This window comes from Trachemys scripta, chromosome 1 (genome assembly GCF_013100865.1).
Source record: "Trachemys scripta elegans isolate TJP31775 chromosome 1, CAS_Tse_1.0, whole genome shotgun sequence".
NCBI classification, from domain to species: Eukaryota; Metazoa; Chordata; order Testudines; family Emydidae; genus Trachemys; species Trachemys scripta.
This window is the reverse complement of record NC_048298.1, coordinates 185,277,398-185,302,070: the sequence shown is the minus strand read 5'-3', so window position 1 is coordinate 185,302,070 and position 24,673 is coordinate 185,277,398. Positions and strand designations below refer to the sequence as shown.

Genomic DNA, 24,673 nt, shown 5'->3' with positions numbered 1-24,673 from the left:
TACTTAGCCAGGTTCCTGCTGCTGAAAATACTCTGCTCCACAGACCCAACAATCTTAGCTTGGGTCAGCCTAGTTGAAAAGTTCTTTTAGAGCACTGTCATGGAGGGTTGTGAATGGATAATTGGTTTTTGAGGTAGCTCAGACCCCAACCTATTAAGTACCTGGCAAGTCAGTGCCCAGGCCTTAAAAATTCTATCTGGAAAGGGAGATGGAGCCAGTAGTACTTGAGGAATATTGATGTGATATGTTCACATGTGCCTTGGTGGCTACATGTCAGGAGTGTGGACTTCTGAAATATTGTAGCTTGTTAGAGTTGCAACATATAATTCACTGCTTTCATTTACCTAATCCCTATCTCCTTCTTTCCAAACTAAAATCTCAACTGTCTCTCTGGCATCTCCTTGTGGATGTTTAGCTATTAGTAGAGCCCTGCACGGATAAAAATTTATTTCTGCGGATACTCACAGATATAAATCAGTATCCACGGAACCGCAGGGCTCTCCCGGGAACCGCAGTGGCGAAAGGAGCAGAACGTGGGGCCGCCGCTCCCAGGAGCCAGTGGCCCAGGCTGGCAGCTCCTCCAGTGTAGCTGTACCACCTGCTGCTCCGTTCCCAGCCCTGCCCCCATCCCTTCCATGCAGCTGTCTGCATTTCCTGTCTGGGGGCGTGCATGCCGCTTGAACACAAGAGCGAGACCAGGGACAGCTGCTGGTGAGCCTGGTGCCCACCCCAGTGGGCAGGGCTGGAGGGTGGTACAGCTGCACTGGGGCGCTGGCTCCTGGAGCAGTGGCCCCACGTTCTGCTCCTTTCGCCGCTGCGGGTTCCGGGGAGAGCCGTGTGGTTCTGCAGATACAGGTTTATATCCACAGATATCCGCATCCGCGGATCTAAATTTGTATGCGTGCAGGGCTCTAGCTGTTAGCTGAAGCTCAACATGGCTGAAACTGAGCTCTGAATCTTTCCACAAAAGCCATCCACGCTCCCTCCTTCCTCGATCACTGTGGACACCACCAGCATCTTGCCTGTCAGTCAGGCCTATTACCTGGGCATCATCTTCAATTCGGACCTCTCTCTAGGTACCCACGTCCCAGCTATGTCTGAATTTTGCAGATTCTTTCTGCAAAACATCTCTAAAATATGCCCTTTCCTTTCATCCACACAGCTAAAACCCTCATCTAGAGTCTCATCATCTAGTGTCTCAACTGCTGCAACATCCTGTACTCTGGCCTCGACAAAACGCAGTCTTGCCCCACTTATATTCACTCAGAATGCTGCTGCAAATCTCATTCCCTTAGCCCATTGCTTTGACCACATTACCCCTCTCTGGCTCCCTCTTCTTTATCGCATCAAATGTACGTTGCTTGTATTCACTTTCAAAGACCTTCACGGTCTATCCCCACCCTCCTTACCATCTCTCATTTACTATTCAGATGTCAACCCCCACCTTCAACTGGCCAATAATGCCAGCCTCCACTGCCCACTTGTTAAATTTTCAAACGAGCACCTTTGTACCTTCTCCCATCCTGACCCTCACACTTGGGAAGAGCTCCCCATATACACCCACAAAGTTACCTCATCATCCTCCTTCAAATCTTTCCTTAAAACTCTAATTTACCATGATGCCTCCAAAAAATCAACAAGTAGGCCACTTTTGCACTGATACCACTGCCTATCATGCTGACCAACATTGGCTCTTTTTTTTTTTTAATACTCCTGCTTGTTGGTATCTACCTGCTATACTTCCTATCTTATACTTCATTTGTAAGATCTTTGGGGCTTGGACAACCTTTTTATTTTGTTTGTACAGCACCTAGAACAATGGGGTTCTGGTCCAGGGCTAAGACTCCTAGATGCTACAATAAATAATAATATAACCATTTTAAGCTTTTAACAAAAGTCATAGCATGGAAGATTTTGAAAGGATGAAAGGAGTCTTAGGACAAAACTTAAAATACATGACCACTGAATGGAGAACTGTAAATTAAAGCAAACCTACCTTAAATCAAAGTGGGTGCAAGATTCTAGTGGGACATCAGCCCAGGTTAAGAAGGTTAATAAGCTTGGGGACATTGGAAGGAATTATCCAGCATTGATATAAGCTAGTAACATTTTTGTATTAATTGTCTGAATATTCTATTAGGGAAAGTAATTCTTGTTTTAATTTAAAAGTGTCAGTCTATGAGAGGAGAGATATACTACTTAGCAGTGAAATAAACTACTTGATCACAATGCAGACAAATGAGATACAAAATAAAGTGAAATGTCCCCAGAGGTCTAAAAATATTTTCTGAAATAGCAAATTACTTGCTACAATTGAAAAGACAAGCTTTTAACTCAATCATGAATGCTTATAATGCTACATGTAATACAGTATAACATTTGATTGTACATGGAGAAAGACTTCCAGTCTAATTATTTCCTGGAAATACCCCTTAATTGCTCTTATTATAGTATAAATGAAGTGTCCTAATTACTGAAATTAAACAATAAGATACCAGTGTAGAATCCTTGAAACTGCAGACAAATGTATTTACAGACATTTCTGTGATGTTCTTCACTATTGTAACTAAATGCCTCGCACATAAAAAATTTATCCTCTCAGTATCCTTGGAAACTGACACACACAGAGATTAAGCAATTTGCTCAAAATCACACAGTAAATCTGTGGTGGTGCCCAACAGAAACCTTTTCTCTTGAGTTCCAGTCTGTGACTTAACCACAAGACATCCTTCCTGTCACACTCTTTCCTCCTCCCTATGACTGCACAACAAAAATCCACAATAGAACGGTTGTTAAAGAGAGTAGAAAGTCAAGAGAACTAGAACAATTCATTTTCTGCATTAGATTATCAACTATTTTATAAAGTTTGGTCTAGTGGGATGAATAGTAAAACACTGCTTTAAAAATAAGTAATTGCTATAACTTTTATAATATGTAGAGTAACATATAAGTTAAGATTTTAAGCTTTTGGGGGCAGGAACTCTCTCTTCCCATAAATGTAGCAGCTAGTATATTTTGGGTGCTTCCACTACACAAATAAAATAATATTACTACTGCCTTGTTATGATACTGATACAGCTTCCAACGAAATAAATAGAAAGTTTTAAAGTGACTTCAGTGGGAGTTGGATGAGGCCCTACCACTTCTGTAAGAAGATAAACACTATTGTTGATACAAGTTATCTTTAATTTAAAAAAATAGTAACTAAAACTACAGCTATAAAACGTATCAATTTTGTAGAAGTTTTAGTTTCTGTCCTCAACAGTTAATATTTTTTTAAAAGTGTAACTTCTTTGGCAAGCACAATGGGTGAAATTCCTATTCTGGAGAATTCACATTGCCCTCAACAACCGAGTTTCCTTACATCAACAGAAACTTGGAAAGCCTTAACATGAAATCATATTTGTCAGCAATATAATAAGATTCCAGGAATGTCACGCTATGTGTCACGATGAAACCTAAAACGTCTGCTGAGCCAATGCGAAGCAATGGAAGCAGCCACAAGAATGGTAGAGGATTCCTTTTGTTCAGAATATCACCAGGCTAAACCATCACTGGGTTTTGCCGTCTTTTACCATCCAATTATTAAGTTTTCAGCTATTCTGACTTTACAAATTATACAGTGTGGTGTACAGATACTGTAAATTAAACTTGTGCAGTATACCTGTATTCTACAGCTAATTTGCATTCAGCAATTTCATTAGTTCTATGAGGGAGACTGCACCACTGGTGGATTAGTTGGCTCAACTGCCATACCTGTGCACAAACAGCCATCCACACAAGTCAATACAAATCCCCCAGCACAGTTCTCTAGACGCCAACCAACACAATTACCCTGTGACGAGGTACACCAAACCCTCTGAGGCCCCCTGCTAGAGACCTCGAGGCCCTGCCATACCCCACCCCAAAAAAGGGCAATGGAGAGGGTCCTCCAAGCTGTCTAGAGTGTCTGTGTGGGACCCAGCCAATCAGGGCCCAGCAGCCTAGTATAAGAAGAGCTGCAGGGCCATAGGGAGTTCAGTTCCTTGCAGGAGCTGAAGGAGTATGGATGGTGTGTGGCTGGCTGACAGAGGTACAGGACCTCAGATGAGGTAGTGCTGCCAGAAGCCAGGGAGAGCGAGAAGGAGCCCTGAGCTGGTTGTGGGGACTCCATCAGGACAAGGCCCTGAGGTAAGGGTGAAGATGGCACAGGGCCACAGGGAAGTGGCCCGGGAATTAGAGCTGCAGCGTTTTAGATAAAGGGACGCAGCGACAGCTGCTATCTACAATGTCCCTGGGCTGGGACCCGGAGTAGTAAGTGGGCCTGGGTCCCCCTGCCCATTAGCCACTGGGAGAAGTGGCCTGGACAGTGAGGCACCCCAGAGGGGGAACTGAACTATAGTGGCCCAGATGGAGAGCTGTAGCTTGAAAGCCCCAAGAGGGGGAAGACATTGTTTCCAGAGGAGGGACAATCGGCGAGAGACAGGAGTGAGTGTGCAGGCGCGCACATGGCCAAGGGGGCGCTCAGAAGAAGTAAGTGCACCCCGTTACATACCCATATAACAAGGATGCACAATAATGCGAAACACACCAACCGCCCTCACAACAGCATGTGCCCCTCATTCACCACACGCACAAATCAACACAAATATCCCAGCACAACATCCTCCAGACACAATGCCACAAGTAGAACACACAATGACATCAAATGTCACTCTGAAGCTTAGAACATCTATTGAGTTAGTGTGAAGTGATCAAAACAGCTATAATTATGGATGAGAGCTCTTTCTGTTTAGGCCATCACAAGGTTTAGTCATTACTGTTGCTGACCAACAACAGCCATTTTGGACCTTTTTTAAAAAACAAAACAAAAGACCCCCACAGCTTTACAAATTACACCTGTGCAACAGTGCCAGCTTCCAGCTACTACTTTCCTTTATAGAGTGCTCCTTCTTCAGTCTGACTGAGGTCCTGAATAGATACAAAGTTGTACCACTTCAACTATACTGGTACAGTTGAAGTAGTACAACCTGCTAATGTGGATGCAGTTACACTGGTATAAAAGTGCTTATTCACGTACTGGAAGAGGAATAAGCTATTGTGGTAGAAGACACTTTTATACCAGTATAACTGCATTCATACAGGGGATTGTACCAGCAAAGCTATATCAATATTATTTTTTAAAATCACACCCTTAACCAAAATAGTGATATTGGCACACAATGTGTGTGTGTGTAGTTCTGGCCTCAGATAGCAAAAGAAACAACAAACTGGAAGAAGTATATCTTGATTTAGATTAGAGGAGGAGGAATGAGAATGCAAAGGGATATGATCTGCAAGTTAAACGGGGAATCTTCAGGACGAATAAATTCACCGCTTATTCAGTTGCTTTTTCTACAGAGTTAAATGAATCTGCCAAAGCGGTTTCCTGTTAAAATGGCAGATAAGCCAGATTTTTTAGTTGTATAATGTTAGGATATTAACCCTGCTGGACCCTGATAAATTCCAATGATTTTAAATCATACAGCAATAGTGTCCAAAAGTTTAGGACAGGAAATGAAAAATCCTCTATCCATCTGAAAGTACAGGGGAATTTAGGGATGCAGAATGCAACAAGTTCTTCCAGAGCACCCCTCTTCTTATAAAAAATGCCATGGAATCTTTACTGACCACTAGCATGATCAGCACTGCTATTTCTTTGTACTGTATACACAATTAAGTAACTTACCAAGTTGACAAAAACTCAGTGGTCCAATCAGTACTGCCATCATGATTTAGAAGCACATCTTATTGATTGTGAAGTACTCATTTTACTTCTGGATCTGCAATTATACCAAGCAAAATCAACTTCAGCATAATTACTGGATGATTGATATAAAAGCACAACAGGGCTTCTGTAGTAAGAGGTGATATCACACCTTTAATGTCATGTGAGAACTGGGATGAAACAGTATCTTTAACATGAGATATGCAGGGTTTGTAGTGTTTCAAATAAACATAGGCAAACATTTGTTTAAAGAAGAAGTATTTTCATTAAGGGTTTATATGAAAATGGTGTGACAGACTGACAATATTCTGAATGAACTTTATCAAATTAAGTTGAACATCTTTGGATTCCATTGTATTAAAAACACAATTCTGTCTGTTATTGTGGGCCTGTATGTTTGTACCTTCTCTTGAAGACTGACTAATCTCTGGAAGCTTTTACAAACTTCAAAGGACTTTTTGGAACAATACCTGTGAACTGGATATCCTAGGAAGTACCTGGGGAATGCAAATGACCCACTTCCAATCCTCCATTTTCAAACTACACCGTGGGGAGAAAAACCCAGTGTCTACTAATTCCAAAAGTTGCCATTAATGAGAATCTGGAAGTAGTCACTCCCACAGGGATTGAAACCATGCTTATTGCATCACAATTACTCTGGGCTGGTCAAGGGTAAAGGATGGACATCACCAGGATGCCAAAGTAGCTGCAGTATGGCAAACTGAAATTGGGCAACTGCCTAAAAAGTGACCAAAAGAAATGCTTCAAGGACACATTGAAGCATAATTTGAAACAATGCAACATTAATGCTTAGAGACATCAGAAACAGATAGATCACTCTGGCAAGCAGCAGTCAATGATGGGGTTACCCATTTGAGATTAACTGCTGTAGGGATCTTGAGGCACAGAGGCTGAGCTGTAAACAGCAGCAGACTCAGGAGACACAGATTGTAATCCCTTCCTCGGTATCGCACTACATATGCAATTCATGCAGAAACGACTGCCACTCTTTCCTTGGCCTTTTTAGCCACAATTGTATCCAGAAGACATAAAACAGCTGCTGGAGTCATCTTCGGCTATGAAGGACAACAACAACAGGAGTTAACTCTGATAAGCTAATTAGCATGTGTGTGGGTTCTTTTACTGTTTTAAATGTTTTCTTGGTAATGTTTTTTACTGAGAATAAAGTAGGCTGTAGCAATTACCCTGTTAACGGTATCTGAAGAGAAAGCAAGCAGGTTCTGTTTGGGCAGTCGGCCTCTGCCGAGGATAACACAATGTAGGCAGGAAATGATGCAGCCTGGAAATACCCTAGTTAGACGGAAGAGGAACACGTTTCCATCCAAGTGGGGGAACTGCTGGGGAACTGGGACTCTAGAGTGGGTGCCCTTGCTGGAACACTGAGAGGAAATACAGGTGCAGATGCCCTGAACTGTGACAGATGGCAGTTGGGAGCACTATGCCACTAGATCCAACATAAAAAAGATGAAAATTAAAAATAGTTTGACTGTATGTGAAATGCTATTAAAATCTGTGGTTATAACAACGACTGTTTCTGGAAAGATGTGGAACATGACGGGAAATTCAAGAGGCACAAAATTATAAACTCTATTATATTGCTCTTGGCCATAGATGTAATTATTCTACCATCTTAATACTGGTAAAATAATACTTGCAGGATGTAGCCTTAAGTTCCAAACAGTGCACTAAGTTCCATTTTTGCAACCTAATTGCTTTCAATGAACAGATATAAATGAGGGCATAATTTGTGCTGAAGAATCCTCATTTCTGGTGAGAATGCTTGAGCCAGAAACAACCATTTTACTTTCATGTCTCGGGGAAGTTTACAAGTTAGACAGTTAGAAAAAACAACTTTCTACTTTTTAGAAATCCTAGAAATGTAGGGCTGGAAGGAACCTGGAGAGGCTATCAAATCCATCCCCCTGTGCTGAGGCAGGATTAAGTATACCTAGGCCATTCCTTACAGGTATTCAAATATTTATCTATCCTGTTCTTATAAACCTCCAAGAATGGGGATTATACAGCTCCCCCATGTATCCTGTTCCAGGAAATAACCATCCTTACTGTTAGAAAGTTTTTCCTAATATCTAACCTAAATCTCCCTTACTGCAAATAAAGGCAATTACTTCTTGTCCTACCTTTGCTGGACAAACAGAACAATTGATCAATCAAACTGAACAATTTATAACCATCTTTCCCATATTTAAAGAAATATTTCCCCCCCATCCTCAGCCTTCTTTGGATTAAGCGTGTCCAATACGTTCAACCTTTCCTCATAGGTCATGTTTTCTAAACCTCTTATTTGTGTTGCTCTCCTCTGACTTTTTCTAATTTGTTCATGACTTTCTTAAAGTATGTGCACCCAGAACTGGGCCCAGTACTCTAGCTGAGGCGTCACCTGTGCCAAGTAGCACAGGACAATTACTTCCCGTGTCTTACAAATAACATTCCTGTTAATACATCCTAGAATGATATATGCCCTTTTTGCCACAGCATCACACTGCTGACTCATGCAATGTATGCTCCATTATAACCCTTTTCTGTCATACTGCTGTCTAGCCAGTTATTTCCTAGTTTACATTTGATTTCTTTCTTCCTAAGTATAGTACTATGCACTTGTCTTTACTAATTTCAGACCAATTCATCAAGATAATTTTTAATTCTAATCTTGTCCTCCAAAGTGCTTGCAACCCCTCCCAGGTTGGTGTAATCTGCAAATGTTATAATCCACTCCATTATCCAAGTCATTAAGGAAAATATTTAACAGCAATGAGCAAACTTCATACAGATGCCACTGAAAGACAATAAATGGAACCTCACAATGCTATTTTTACAGTCACTTTAAAGAGCAGAAGTACACTTTAGTAGCATGTCATTTAAGGATCCAATCCTTCAAAGGTATCTATCTATTCAAAATGGGCTTCCCAAGGCAGCCTCTTTGCAGGATCTTGCCCCAAGGCCCTGATCTTGCAAACATTTATGCTCATGTTTATCTGGACATACGAGTAGTCCACTGAAGTCGGTGAAAATACTCGTGTGCAAAGTCAAGCATAAATGTAAACATTTTTAGAACCAGTGCCTAAACCAGCAATGGAATATTTGTTTTGAAAAGTGATGGAAAACTCTTCAACAGAAAGCTTAAGGCTAAGACATGATCAGCTACTGAATGAAACCATTTTTCAAGTTTGCACAACATCTGCATTACTGTAAATGACATAATAATTTCCAAAACATGGATATATTTCTTTTAATCCTAATCCTTACAATAAATCACAAGATACATGCAAAGCACTGAATATTTAGTACTATGCAAAGTAGATGTATTAGTTACCTTTAGTATTCTGCTCTAAATATTATGCTGAATAACCAAAGTAACAGGTATGTCCATACAGTCAGGCATATGATACAATGAATAATAAATTTACCTTTAAAATGATACAGGTTTGAAATCAAGTTACATGTTAACAAGATTCAGTACTTTGTGGTTAAGCAGTACAGCTTATTGGAAAATTTTCAACTAAATATTTTTTCATCAGAATTAGCATATTCAGCAAAATCTAAATGTTCTATGAAGATGTGTCTTGATGAAATTCTGACAGAAACCAGGCAGATTTCCTGCCAGCCTGCCCACCTCCTGGGTTGCTAGGACTCTGGGCAGGTTGGGGAGCATCAGAAACATTTTGAAAAAGTCAAAACAAAATGCCTTTTCAATGTTTCTGAAACAAAACTTTTTTGGATCTCAATTTTGTGGCGAACTTTGAAATTTTGGTTTTGTTCCATGTCAGAATGAAACCAGATTTTGAAATTTCAAAATCCTCCTTAACTGAATTACTGTTCCCTAACCACCAGTATTAAGCAGCCATGTTGAGGTGTGTTGAAACCTTTTAATCCAGGGAACTAAATTAAACACACACACACACACATATACATATTTCTGTACCTGCAAGGTCTAAATACACATACAAACAACCCTGCAGGAAAGGAAGAAAAAGGAATGAAAATGGGAATATCAAAGAATGAAAAAGAAGCCTTTAGCAGACAGAAGAAACACTACAAGGAACACATTACACAACACTTAATATAAATGAAATGGATTAAACATTAAATAAAATATTACACATAATACAGAGGTAAACATCAATACAATGCTGCATCCGTGACATCATCCAAATTTATATCACTGTAAATGCTATAGTCTACAGTGATACACTACACTCCAACAGGTTAGTACTGTACAAAGAGGAGATAAATGCAAGTGTTAAGATAAATTCTTACTTTCTAGAGTTCCTCCCTGACATTGACAAGTATCTTAAACACATATACAAACAGGCATACCCCAAGCATTAACAGAAGGTAGTTTCACCATCCCTATAACACATGTATTTCCAAGTATTAATGAAACAGTAGCAACCTAAGAAAAGTCAACTCAATTCATTCAGTTGTTTGGATGTAATGGCTCTTATAAATAGTCGGCGCTTAGCAGCAGCAGAAAACACTGCTTATGGAATTATAGTGCATATTAATTATAATCTGTGATGTAGCATAAGGGATTACATATGGATAAATCTGTCCTTCTGAAGTTATACATCAACCTGGAAAAATTCTTACTTGAAAGGAATTTTATCTGCCCTTTTGTAAAATGGGAGAAATTCAAATCTAAAAAGACTAGTTACAGCATTTAATGCTCACCTACTTCACAGTTCATGAACTCAAACGGTCATCTTTTCAACATTTTATTTCTTTCTCTAGTGCTTTCTAAATATTTTTTGTTACAGAAAAGAAAAACTCAGAAGCACAATAGCAATCCCGATGACAATATAAATTCCTCTTACAAAGAGGCAAAGGCTTGCAGGTACATAAATGTTCTTAAAATGCATATAAACTTTTAAATGTTATAATTAAAAAAAAATGCCCACAACCACCACCAAATACTAGAAACTTTAAAAATTGCATCTGTTGAGAAAGCCACTGACTTACATTCAAATAACAATTCTGCCCCACTAGAATTGCAACCACATTATATTCTCTGAATGGAGTCAAAATATTGCAGTGTTACCTTTCTATCATTATGCTTAAGGAAGAATATTTGTTGATTTGGATCTCTTTCAGGGAGATAAATCAATTGCAGGGAAAACTGCAATCTGTCACAGATGACTTCATTTATGGATCATTTTTACAGTTCTACATCTAAAACATCTGGCGGTGACTTGTGTGTGTTAAAATAAGCTGAAAAGAGGTCTACAGGCCATTGCTGTGGACATCTATACATCTAAAAATATAATGGGAAGAGGCAAAATACCATAATCTATTGGTTTCTTCAAGTCTGATTTAGCCACACATTTATGGGCATAAAACTTTTTTTGAGAAATTGCTATAAAAATGCAAGTTAACTTTGAAATTAAGCTTTGGTTAGTTTTAATGAAATCTGTAGTTTTGGGATAAGGAATTTGTCAATTACCAATCCGTAATGATTTCCCTTTCAGCTTCTAATACTTGAAAGAACAGAGCACATGTCCCTTTTGAAAAGGGTTTCCCTATGTCCACAATGACAGAATGCAAACTTGGGGGTTTGGATCTGTATATGGATACTGAAATTCCAATGGAAAGAATGGTGAAATAAGTTTTCCACAGCCTCACTTCTCCAATGACACTGCAACCATTGCATTCACACGTTCTGATGACTAGTCTATGTAATGGAATACTGACAGTTATGTCCAGAACTGTGGAATTTTGCCTCAGGCTATATCTACACTCAAAATGTGACACAGCTGCAGCTATGCTGCTGTAGCATGTCAGTGCAGACACTCACTACCAGCAACAGGAAGGATTCTCTGTTGCTATAGTCAATCCACCTCCCTGAGAGACAGTAGCTAGGTCATCGGAAGAATTCCTCCATCAACCTTGCACTGTGTACACCGGGGTTAGCTCGGCTTAAAACTACATCGCTCAGGGGTGTGGATTTTTCAGTCTGAGTAATGTAGATGGGTTGACCTAACTTCTTAGTGAAAATGAGGCCTCAGGCTTCACTGGAAAAGAACTAAGGGGATGGTTCTTGCTTCAGAGAAAATCAGTGTCCTACTTGAGAATTCAAACTCAACTCTGAATTTCCTGGGTTTCTAATACTGGCTGTTTTTAACTTTAACAATCTTGAATGGTAATATATGTTCAGAACATTGATATGTGTCTGTAATATTTCAGGCCAAACAATCATGAACAGGAGTCGGATAGCTGGACCATAAATTAAGTGAACAGTAACAACATCACCCTTTTAACTGACTATTCTCACTTAAAGATATCCAGAGGAACAAAGATCTGCCTGCTGCAAACCTACTGAAAAGTCCCATTCCTCTAAACCTCTGCAGGCCTTCAAGATCAGTACATGGATAGGAAGGGGGTTCCCCTCCAATTGGCCTCCTAATGTCTACAGGACTGGGGCTCTCTTGCAGAAAGGGAAAGTTGGGTGGGAATATGCCTGGCAAGAGGCTTGGAGGATCAGTAGAATCAGGGAAAAGTCTCTGTCCACATTCTGCTGCCCGTCTCCCAAGAAGAGAGTCTTGAACCGTTGTCACGTTCCATCCAACTATCTTGTATTGCTCCTTAGTCCCCACGAAAGGGGTTCCAGCGAGTGAACATTCCCTTACCTGTTGCCTTTGACTCCCCCAAAACTTGGGCTTTAGTGTAGACGTAGCCTATGTCGGCATAACTTATGTCACTCAGGGGTGTGAATAAATCACCCCCTGAGCAACATAACTTGCACCGACATAAGCGCTCATGTGTCCAGCGCTATGTTGGCGGGAGAGCTTCTCCCACCGATGTAGTGAATGGCAGAAGCTTTTTTATTATGCCGAAGGGGGAGCGCTCTCCCATCAGCATAACGTGTCTTTGTCAGAGGCGCTGCAGCAATGCAGTTGCATTGGTACAGCTGCACTGCTGCAGCGCATTATGTTAGACATGGCTTTAGTAAGCTCTCCAGCCCCCTGACAACCTCCCTATCCCTGTGAGCCTCATGAGGCCTGGTCCACCTTGGGCCCTTAAGAGGCTCATCATTTCCTCAACTCCCATGAGTCTTAGATTGCTTGGCCACTCCTCCCCACAACAGTTCATTACTTTAGTGACCCACAATCTCTATTAGCTCATCAGCCCCTTGGCAAACAGTCAAAGGTTAAACAAACTTATTAAGGCCCATGGGGGATACCCCAGGGTAGGGGTGTGGATTTTTCTTGTCCTCTTCATTTAAGGAGTCAATAGAAGTGCCCTAATTAGTCAACTTCTGAACGGAAGTCTTTGCTTCTTCCAGTATGTTTTCAACGGATATCTCTCTGATTGATCCATGTGTAGCTTCCATTTCTGGACAGGGATCTACTACTGTTGTAGCAGATGCCTAGATGGCATTGTTTAATGACCCAAGTGGTTTCAACAGTAGACTTATTAGAGAGAAGGGCAATTGTCTTCTCTGAATTTAGTAGCAAAAGCAGTCCACCAGCCTCACTACTTAGATTTGTCCCATCTCGGTAGATATTTTCCAAAGTCAATAACAATGGTTGCAGTAATTTTAAGACAACAGCCAAGGATCGCTCATGAGAAAGCAAGCGGGTTTTCCCAGGTTGGACTAATTTGAACTTCAGTCCCAGTGTATCTTCTGTATTTTCCAAGATGTTCAGTTCTTTTGGACTCTTGCCGAAAAAAGAGTATAATGAAGACATTAAGTTTATAGCTTTTCAAATGCCTTTTGAAGATTCTGCAGCTCATACTAGTGCTAATTGGTGTAGATGGCCTCTGCAGTGTGTATTGGAGAGATTAGGGTTGCACTTTTCTCTGAGCAAAGCTTGTACTCCACTATGTCTTCCAGAGAAGTCTGCAGCTCCATCAAATGCACAAGCAGCCATCTCTTTAGGGTTCAATTTACAAGCATTTAACTCTTCTAAGACTCTTCTATAACCTGAACATCTAGAAATTAATCTACTGGCCTATCACTGCAATCAAGATAACTTATGCCGTGACTTAATACTTGACACCCATTTCATTCATCTGCCTCATATGCACATTTTCTGAATGGGTTTTCAATGGCTGAGTCTTTCACTGTTGCACTGCATGCTTCTAACCAGTCAGTTGAATTTATTGCAGAAAGATAGTGAGCATTTGCTGGTCTGGGTCAGAATCAGTGTCAAACTTCAGGATTAACAAATGACAATGCACTTAACATTGGCCTCCAGTTTGTAGTGTGTGGTATCTGTTGCTTAAAGAGAAAGTATGATGTGACAGCCATGTTTGTTTGAATAAACTGTGTTGTGGCTCCACCATTTTTAACAGCCTGGCTAAGTACTTCTAAAATTGGCTTTGACAAGGACTGGCTTATAAGGTTTTCTGCATGTTGATGCAGTCGAGAGGATTGGTGTTTTGCAGCCTTTTCACATAGTTTGTCAGCACTGGCTTTGCTGATCAGTCTGGCAAACCAAGCTCCTCCACTTTTACTATATAAATCCGTGGCATGCTCACATCTTGAATACTGCATGTAGTTCTGGTCGCCCATCTTAAAAAAGATATATTGGAGGTGGAAAAGGTACAGAGAAGGGCAACTAAAATGATTAGGGGTATGGAACACTTCTATATGAGGAGAGATTAAGAAGACTGGGACTTTTCAGCTTGGAAAAGAGAGGACTAAGAGAGGATATGATAGAGGGCTATAAAATCTTGGCTGGTGTGGAGAAAGTGAATAAGCTCCTTCACATAACACAAGAACTAGGGATCACCCAACGAAATTAATAGGCAGCAGGTTTAAAGCAAACAAAAGAACAACATACAGTCAACCTGTGGAACTTTTTGCTAGGGGATGTTGTGAAGGCCAAAACTATAAAAGGGTTCAAAAAAGAACTAGATAAGTTCATGGAGGATATTTCTATCAATGGCTATTAGCCAGGGTGGGCAGGGATGCCATACCATGCTCTGAGAGCCTCTGCTTGCCAGAAGTTGGGAGTCAATGACAGGGGATGGATCACTCAATAATTGCTCTGTTTTGTTAATTCTCTGTGAAGCACCTGACATTGGCCACTGTTGGAAGACAAGGTACTGGGCTAGATGGACCATTGGTCTGACTGAATATGGCTATTCTTATGTAAAAATTAATTAAAATATAATAATGTTTAGTCTAGAAACTCCCCCCCAAGATAATGACCTCTCAAGATAGCAAGACTCTGAGATAATGATCCTGGCAAATAATGCATTTTAAAACTCTTGGCCTACTAGGAAATGTATATTTATATAAGTTTCTCAGTCACAAATCTAGTATTCTGGAGCAAAGTCACTAAAAATAGTACAACAAACAAATGTTCAACATGCCCCTCCCTTCTCCCTCTACCGCCCCCCCCCCCACTCATAGTTGTTGACCTTGGTCAGTGAAGATCCAGAGTTCAGAGGTGCTTTCTCAAGAGTTCACTTCCCACCCTGGGAGGTGCAGATAAGGCACCTTGCTTGTTCCTCCAGTTGCTTGCCACTCGCGTCGGCAGCTGTTGTTTGTCATGCCACTATTCACTCCACCACCCCATTGCCGATGGCCCTGTGCCATCAACTTCTGCTGCCACCTGCCACTGTGACCTCTGTGAGTCGGTCTCTTGAGGTTCCACCCAGCTCTCAGTGATTTCAGCTCTCAGTGGGGGAACCTCACAGTGAGTGCAGGCTGGGCTGTCTTTTCCACAGAAATACTGTCCCACAGCAGGTCTAAGCACTTAGACCTGATTATTACTGATTTCAGCTTCAGTTCTCACTTAACAAAAGATTCTCTCTGGCACCTAATAAGTTCTATCTTTAAATAGGGGAGAGGGGCAAGTCAAATAGTGCCTGTTATTCTTAGGTACAGCCCTCACCACCAAGCAAAATCCCTGTCTCTCCCTCTTCCCCCCATATCCTCCCCCACCACTCTCCGGGGATCTGCCATCCAAACCCCTTGCTTATCAAGTGCAGTTCAGTTGAGGGTGATCAGTACTTAATTTCTAAAGAAAGAGGTGCCAGAGTTCAAGCAAGTTCATTACTTTCATAACTGATGTGGCAAGCCCAGAGGTCCCAGGGCTATGAACTGCGGAGCCTAAAGATGTCGGGGCTCAGCACTGGCAAAATTAAGCATTGAGGTTGAACCCCTCAATCAGGACAGGCTAAGTTTAGTTCTGCTTCCCTTTACTCATACAATAAGGATAACATTTCATGATCCCCACATTCAATACTAAAGTGATCTGTAACCCACCACCAGCCAAAATGGGCCACTTGGGCAACACAGCTCTGTCTGCTGGATACCTAGGCAGAGTAGATGAGTCATGTAAATACAGTCTGGTCCTGAAGCCTCTCCACGCACCAGTGGCTCATCACTAGCTGTCAGGGAGAGCTCATTCAGACCTTGCTTACAAATCATAATTTGAAATTATAAGGTTGGCCAACATTGCAGAAACGAATGTGCCAACATTGTCAGAAAAATCAACAGCTGTATGAGGAAGCTGGTCTTTGTTCATACTTTTCAAACCTATTATACTTTTTCAGTACAAGCATTGTATCATACGCTGCGTGTGCTTTTAAAGTGTGTATTAATATTTCAATTTCGATTCAAATTTCCAAATAATGACTACATTGGCAACACTGCGATGTAACTCGTTGACCACTGGGGGGGGGGGGGGGGGGGTGGTGGGGGAATGGGGGGGGGGGGTGGGGAAATCTCTGCTCGGGGAGAGGCCCACCAATCACTCCCAGCCAGCTCCTCTCCCACGTCTCTGGTTGGAAACAGGGGCCTTTTCCTAGCGACCCCCCTCCGTTCCAGAGCCTGGCGCTACCCCGCGCGGGGCGGCCGCAACCCCGGGGCAGCAAGCGGCGCGCTCGGGGCCCCAGCTGCAGCCTCCGGCCCAGGGCCCCAGCCCCGCTGCCAGCCGAGCGCGGCAGGGGGCGGCAGCACACGCCCGGGGCTGGAGGAGACAAGGGGACCTGCCCCTATCCTGCCGTTCCGCTCGCCTGCTTCCCCAGTGCCCCCTGTACCTGGCAGCAGCGCGGTCTTGCTAGGAGCTGGGGCCCCGGCAGTTTTTCATGGCGACATGGGACTGGGGCGAAAGCGAAAGCGCCTGGGCGGGATCTGCATCGCTGGGGGGAGACGGGGACGGGGCGGAGCTCCAGGCATCTGCACATCCCCTCTCCGGGCCAGGGGCGAGTCTCTCGGGCAGGGCTGCGCTGCCTTGGGCCCGCTGGCTGGGATCCCCTAGATCAGGGGTCGGCAACCTTCCAGAAGTGATGTGCCGAGTCTTCATTTATTCATTCTAATTTAAGGTTTCGCGTGCTAGTAATACATGTTAACGTTTTTAGAAGGTCTCTTTCTAGAAGTCTATAATATATAATTAAACTATTGTTGTATGTAAAGTAAATAAGGTTTGTAAAATGTTTAAGAAGCTTCATTTAAATTAAAATTAAAATGCAGAGCCCCCCCGGACCGGTGGCCAGGACCCGGGCAGTGTGAGTGCCACTGAAAATCAGCTCGTGTGCCGCCTTCGGCACGCGTGCCATAGGTTGCCTACCCCTGCCCTAGATGCTGCTGCGGAGCCACTCGCTTCCCCGAGAAGAGCGAGAACCGTGACCAGTGTGTGAGCCTGCGGGGGGAGCCAGCCCCGCATATGCCACAGCCCCTCCCCCCCATAACCGCATATGCTTGCAGCCCCCCACCAGTCCACCACTACCCCCCAACACTCCCCTAGAGATCCTCTGACCACACACCACAACCCGCCTCATAGATCCATACAGCCCCCGACCACAAACCACCCCCAGCAGCCCCTACAAATCCTCTAATCAGACACCACAACTTGCCCAACATCCCCATACACATCCAATGACACCATACAGCCCCATACACCTCTCACTCCCCCCAAACCCTTGCCACTCAGCTATTAGCATCCCCCAACACTCTGCATACCCACCACACTCAGCGCCCCCTCACACACATAGCCCCACCTCAAATCTCCCCTACTACTGCACTTTACTCTGCTTCCCCATTATGTAGCCAGACTCTCAGCTGCACTGTCAATACTTGGTGTATTTCTCAGAAACACAGTATCAATATTTAGCATAACAGGAATTCTCAGGGCATGCAGCATAACTTGGCTTAGCTACTGATGTTGCATCTTTCTTTGTTTATGATGAGGAAGTACTGTTCTGTTTGATCCCTAGTCCCTCACCTCTCTTTTCAACTCATATATGCCTAAAACAGGAGGTTTGTCTCAGACTAAGGCCTGGTTTACACCCAGTTTTTTTACTGGTGTAACTATTGGTTAGGGGCATGATTTTGACTGAAATAATTATATAACTCCCACTTTGGATGCAGTTATATTGATATAAAGGAACCTTTCCATAGGGGTATAGCTGTACTTGTATAAGTACCTTCATAATGGGGTAGGCAACCTATGGCATGGGTGCCAAAGGCGGCACGCGAGCTGATTTTCAGTGGCACTCATGCTGCCTGGGTCCTGGCCACCCGTCTGGGGAGCTCTGCATTTAATTTAATTTTAAATGAAGCTTCTTAAACATTTTAAAAACCTTATTTACTTTACATACAACAATAGTTTAGTTATACATTATAGACTTATAGAAAGAGGCCTTCTAAAAACGTTAAAATGTATTATTGGCACGCAAAACCTTAAATTAGAGTGAATAAATGAAGCCTCGGCACACCACTTCTGAAAGTTTGCCAACCCCTGCTTTATACTGATAAAACTGAGTCAACACTGGGAGGTAGGAGGTTGTATCACCTTAACTACACTGGTACATTTAAAACAGTACAGCTCATGTGTTTAGACAGGCCGGAAAGCGGGGGGAGGGGAGGATTTTATGGGAGCTCTTTGCCAAAAATATTAGGTGCTCATAATTCTCTGTTGTTTTTAATGGTGGAAGGAATACTATGGTAAAGGGAGCTATGGTTTGGGGGCTTTTGGAAGGGCTTTTGATTGTGCTGGAAGGGTCTGTGGTCTCTCTATTTTTTTTATTTATTTTTTGGTAGGGAAGGAAGCTGTGGGTTTATCTTTCCAGATATTATTGTATGAAACCAGTATCATAAGCCACAATCGGGAACTTTGTCATTAACGTAGGACCCATTCCAGTAGTATTATTTTACTTGTAAGTAAATTTGGTGCTTGTCACTGTAATGTTTGAGTGCCTCACGAGCATTAATAAATTAAGCCTCACAGTACCCCTGTGAGGTAAGACAATATCCTACCTTTTTTACATATGGTGAACCTGAGGTACGGTGCATTTAAGGGAAATCTCAAGAATTTTCTGATTCCTAGTCCTGTGTCCTAATCACAAGACTGACATGTTTTAACTAACATGATAGTAAATACTACTTTTCCCTTAGTGGGGAAAAGGCTATATTTAAAAACATTTTAACTGGTTGTGGTTAACCCTAAGGTGCTCCTTAGATCAGGCATCAGTGTAGGAGGAGATCCTAAGTTTAACTGTGACTAGTTAACATTTTTAAACATGACCATCCTTGCCCACACTAAAGGCAAAGTAATGTTTAACATCAGGTTAGTTAAAATAGATACCACTTCGGAACAGCGGGAGAATATCTGGAGGAAGGCCAACATTTCATCTATTTGTGTAGCCATTAATGAAAATTTAGACAAAGTATATTAGTCAATGGTAACTCACTCTATTTAAGCTCAGGAAAATATATAAAAAAGGGAGTCATAAATGCTGGAGAGGATGTGGAAGAACAGGGACCTTTCCGCAGAAAACACCCCCAAGAACTAAGGACCATTTCATACCTCAACTTTTGCCACTCCAAGTCACTTTTTTTTTTAACTTTGCCTTCTCTAACAAACACATGGTAATAGCTACATTTATACTGAAACAAACACACCCCACACTCTCTACCAAAACATGATACTCCACTGCACATGCTTCTGCCTTTTGGGAGAGGATGAGAGAACTAATACCACATGACAGATGTGTAGTCATGTTGCTTAATGCACTACTGGAAGATGTGCAGATTCTATGGTGATGAGCATGGTGTCACTTTATTGATTTGAACTGGGACCATATAGAACATTGTCGCAACCAAAATCCTGTAGTGGCACCAAATCTTGTATGAAGGGGGTCAAATGAGGTGTCTAAGACAAGGTTATGGTTGGCTGGTTATGATTATGCTGTCTATATGTGTGTATCAATTTTGTAGTTGAAGTTATGAATATTGGCTCTATACTGTCTGTATTTCAAACTTATGCTATGCTTCTGGGAGACATCCCAGACAAGTTGGTGTTAACTCTGCCTAGCCTGCTTGATGGCCCATTAAGGACCATCAGCTATACAATTGACCCATTGAGAGAAGGCAGATAAGCCTTGTAACTCAGCAAAGTATGCAGGGACTTGCCCATGTGACTGCAGACTCCATTTTGCTGTAATTTTCCACAGTAAGAACAAAGAGGTGTTTTTACACCTGGAAAAGACTATAAAAGGCTGATGCCTCATCTCCATCTTGTCTTCAAGCCTGCTTCTTACCTCTGGAGGGACTTTGCTACAAATGGAAGCTCTACACAAAGGACTGATGACCCATCCCAGCTGTGGATGTACTCCAGAGACTTGATTTTGAACCTGCAGTTTATTCTATCACTGGTACAAGTCTGAACCAAGAACTTTGCCATTACTGTACGTAATTGATTCCATTTAACCAATTCTAGCTCTCATCTGTATCTTTTTCCTTTTATGAATAAACCTTTAGATTTTAGATTCTAAAGGATTGGCAACAGCGTGATTTTGTGGGTAAGATCTGATTTGTATATTGACCTGGGTCTGGGGCTTGGTCCTTTGGGATCGAGAGAACCTTTTTTTTTCTTTTACTGGGGTATTGGTTTTCATAACCATTTGTCCCCATAATGAGTGGCACTGGTGGTGATACTGGGAAACTGGAGTGTCTAAGGGAATTGCTTGCGTGACTTGTGGTTAGCCAGTGGGGTGAAATCAAAGTCCTCTTTGTCTGGCTGGTTTGGTTTGCCTTAGAGGTGGAAAAACCCCAGCCTAGGGCTGTAACTGCCCTGTTTAAGCAATTTATCCTGAATTGGCACTCTCAGGTGGGTCCCGCCAGAACCAGCATCGTTACACATGGTATAAGAACCTATCCAGAATAGAATATGCTGGGAATTGCCCCCAAGATAATAGTATTATGCAGAAAAATAACGAGTTAAAGTTAGGCTATTCCCAGAACTGATAGTGGTTCTAATAGGTTACAGTCCAAATGAGGTTATTAACTACAGGAAGGACCCTTAGATACAAGTCATAATTACTACTAGCAACCAGCTGTATGATAGCTCAGTGTGTGTGTATGTGCATGCACGCACGTGTTTTTAAAGTAACAGATCCTCCAACATTAGTGGCATGGGGAAATAAAGTATGAAAAATACTTTCAGTGGGGGAAAAAAAATAGAAGACTTATCAGAATCCAGTAGATTTTTCTAATACAAGGTTATTTTTGGAATTTGAACAAAATAAATGCACAGATAAGAGTTTGACCAAACACAAATTAGTCTTTAAAGTTAATACAACTTACAAATAAGATTTCTTAATATTTGTATGGAAAGTTAATGTATGTTTATAATAAAATAATTTATTTGTAAAGTATTAGCTAGTGTGTTTTCTAACATGATGTATTTCCCTAGTAAGACCTCAAGCCCTAACTGCTGACATCCACAAGCTTTATCAATACAGTACCACTCTGGTGCAACTTTTGCAGCTTTTCCATCTAGAACATAACTGTAACTGGATGTTGGTTTAACCTGTTCTCAGGCTACTTGAAGTAGCCGAGAATAGTTCTCTGGTGGTTACATAGGCAGATCAAATGGTTACAAAGGCTGTGAGCATAAACTGAAAGCACGTCTTTCAAATGAAGACAGTTTTAGGCCTGGTCCACACTAACCCCCCACTTCGAACTAAGATACGCAACTTCAGCTATGTGAATAACGTAGCTGAAGTCGAAGTACCTTAGTTCGAACTTACCGCGGGTCCAGACGCGGCAGGCAGGCTCCCCCGTCGATGCTGCGTACTCCTCTCGCCGAGCAGGAGTACCGGCGTCGACGGCGAGCACTTCCGGGATCGATTTATCGTGTCTAGACAAGACGCGATAAATCAATCCCAGAAGATGGATTGCTTACCGCCAGACCCGGAGGTAAGTATAGACCTACCCTTAGTTTTGAGTCACTGGCTCCTGGTATGGTCTTTTGAGGGGTCTCTGCTGCTCCTGCCTGGCCCTACTTAATTTGTCCTCCATCAGGGTAGTTCTTGGACCCTTATCACTAATTAAGTCTAGCAGTCTGCTTTAGTCTGTTGGCAGTGTTTGTCAAAGCATTCTGGTTTGAGGGTATCACCACTTTGCTGTCCTAGGCCTTTCTGCTTTCTCTTCCTTTTCTGTGCTCTCTCCTTTATGGTGGGCCGTGTTTCCTCTATTGGCTGCAGCTGTGGGTGCCTGCCTCCATGATTGGCAGCTCTGGCAGCTGCATGGGGTTGTGGTCAAGTTGCTTGCTTATAAAGAGGAGTGGCTCTCCTACCCCTTCTGTCTATGCTCATTATGGGGTTCATGTAGCCTTCTCCACAAGGCCAAGGCCCAGCCTTAGCTGGTATAGGCTACTTCCCTGGACAGAAAATTGATAAACTTGCAATGCAAGTTCCTGTCCGGTGTTGTATCTGAAAGTTGTGTGGTTGTAGTGACAGCTACCATCTCCTGATCCTTGGGTGTGTGTCACTTTCATCGCATTTGGACAGCTCAGGTGTATGATCAGTAACTAGCATGAACTTTTTTCCTAGGAGGTAGTTTCACAGTCTCTCTATTGCTCTTTTGGCAGCCAAACACTCTTTTTCTATCACTGAGTATATTTTTCATGGGGGGAGAGTTTCTGGCTGATATATGCTATCCAGTGTTCTTCTCCATTTATGTATTGAGAAAGGATCGCCCCTAGTCCTACCGCCAATGCACCTGTTTGTAATACAAATTCATTTTTGAAGTTTGACCTATACAGCACTGGGTGCCTGTAACTCTTCACAGTCTGCTTTGGACTTAACTATCTTGAATAATTTTGTATCAGCTGCAAATTTTGCCACTTCACTGTTCACTCCCTTTTCCAGATCATTAATGAGCATGTTACACAGCACTGGTCCCAGCACAACATCTCTCCATTATGAATACAGACCATTTGTTCCTACCCTTTGTTTCCTATCTTTAACCAGTTACTGATCCATGAGAAGACCTCTCCTGTTATCCCATGACTACTTAGTTTCCTTAAGAGCCATTGGTGAAGGATCCTGTCAAAGGCTTTTTGAAAATCTGAGTACATTATATCAATTGGATCACACTTATCCACATGCTTGTTGACACTCTCAGAGGGTTGTAATAGATTGGTGAGGCATGTCTTCCCTTTACAAAAGCTGTGTTAACTCTTCCCTAACATATCACATTCATCTGTGTGTTTGATAATTCTGTTCTTTTCTATAGTTTCTACCAATTTTCCTGGTATTGAAGGTAGGCATACTGGCCTATAACAGCTAGCATTGCCTCTGGATCCCTTTCCAAAAATCAGCGTTACATAAGCTGCCTTCCAGTCATCTGGTTCAGAGGCTGATTAAAGCGATAGGTTACATACCACAGTTAGTAGTTCTGCAATTTCATATTTGAATTCCTTCAGAACTCTTGGGTGAATACTATCTAGTCCTGGTGACCTATTACTCTTTAATATATCAATTTGTTCTAAAACCTCTTCTATTAACACATCAGTGTGGGGAACAGTACTTCATACTTGTCACTAAAAAAGAATAGCTCAGATGTGGTTATCTCCCCCACATCCTCTGCATTGAAGACTGATGTAAAAAATTCATTTAGCTTTTCTGCAATGGCCTTCTCTTCCTTGAGTGCTCCTTTAGCACCTTGGCCATCTAGTAGCCCCAATGCCTGTTTGGTAGGTTTCCTGCTTCTGATATACTTAAAAAAATTCTTACTGTTGCAATTTGAGAAGCAACCTGCTAAAGATGCAAAAACTTTCTTGACCTGCTTTACTATACTTTTATATTTAACCTGCCAGAGTTTGTGCTCTTTCCTATTATCCTCACTAGTCTTTGACTTCCAAATTTTAAAAGATGCCTTTTTGTCTTTAATGGCTTTCATTACTTTGCTTTTTAGCCATGGTGCCATTCTTTTGGTCCTCATATTCATTTCTGATTTGGGGTATACATTTAGTCTGAGCCTCTACTATGGTGTTTTTAAATAGTCCCCATGCTGCTTGCAAGCAGTTAGCCCTTGTGACAGCTCCTTTTAATTTTTATCTAACAAGCTCCCTAATTTTTGTGTAGTTCCCCTTTTCAAAGTTAAATGCTACTGTGATGGGGTTTTTGGTATTGTCTCCCCTACACAGATGTTAATTTAATTACATTATGGTCACTACTACCGAGCGGCTCAGCTATATTTATACTTGCACCAGAGCCTGTGCGCCGCTTAGGACTACATCAATAATTGTCTACCGTTTATTGGGGTTTCTTTATTCTGTCAGTTACTTTTCATGGGAGAAGGACTTGGTGCCTTTCTAACTGCGATAATCCCTCAGACTCCTCCCCTCACAGCCAAACTTTCATTGCAGCCAGATTCTCCTTACCTGGGCAGGTTCACTCAGGCCTGGTCTATGCTAGAGGGTAAGGACAACGTAAACTGCCTGGCGTTGACCTAGCTGTGGAGGTGTCTTCACTTAAATTTGGCTCCCACCAACTGAAGTGCCTCTCTATGCTGATCACACCACCTCCCCGAGTGGTGTAGAGTCACGGTCAATGTAAAAAGAAGAACAGGAGTACTTGTGGCACCTTAGAGACTAACAAATTTATTAGAGCATAAGCTTTCGTGGACTACAGCCCACTTCTTCGGAT

At 42.1% G+C, this 24,673-nt stretch overlaps 1 protein-coding gene across 3 annotated transcripts in view; it reads right to left on the bottom strand.

The window, feature by feature from the left end:
• Nucleotides 1–16,884, bottom strand: part of IFNAR2 (interferon alpha and beta receptor subunit 2) — a 35,329-nt gene extending 18,445 nt beyond the window's left edge. For 2 of the 3 annotated variants that reach the window (XM_034751905.1, XM_034751911.1), the window contains exons 1-2: nucleotides 16,778–16,884; nucleotides 5,708–5,801 (exon numbers count right to left, since the gene is read on the bottom strand). In XM_034751905.1, the coding sequence (XP_034607796.1) occupies nucleotides 5,708–5,750 (43 nt within the window). In that variant the 5' untranslated portion in view covers nucleotides 5,751–5,801; nucleotides 16,778–16,884. The remainder of the gene's footprint in view (nucleotides 1–5,707; nucleotides 5,802–16,777) is intronic. The other variant, XM_034751920.1, reaches the window with a different exon arrangement.
• Nucleotides 16,885–24,673: the final 7,789 nt, after the last annotated feature.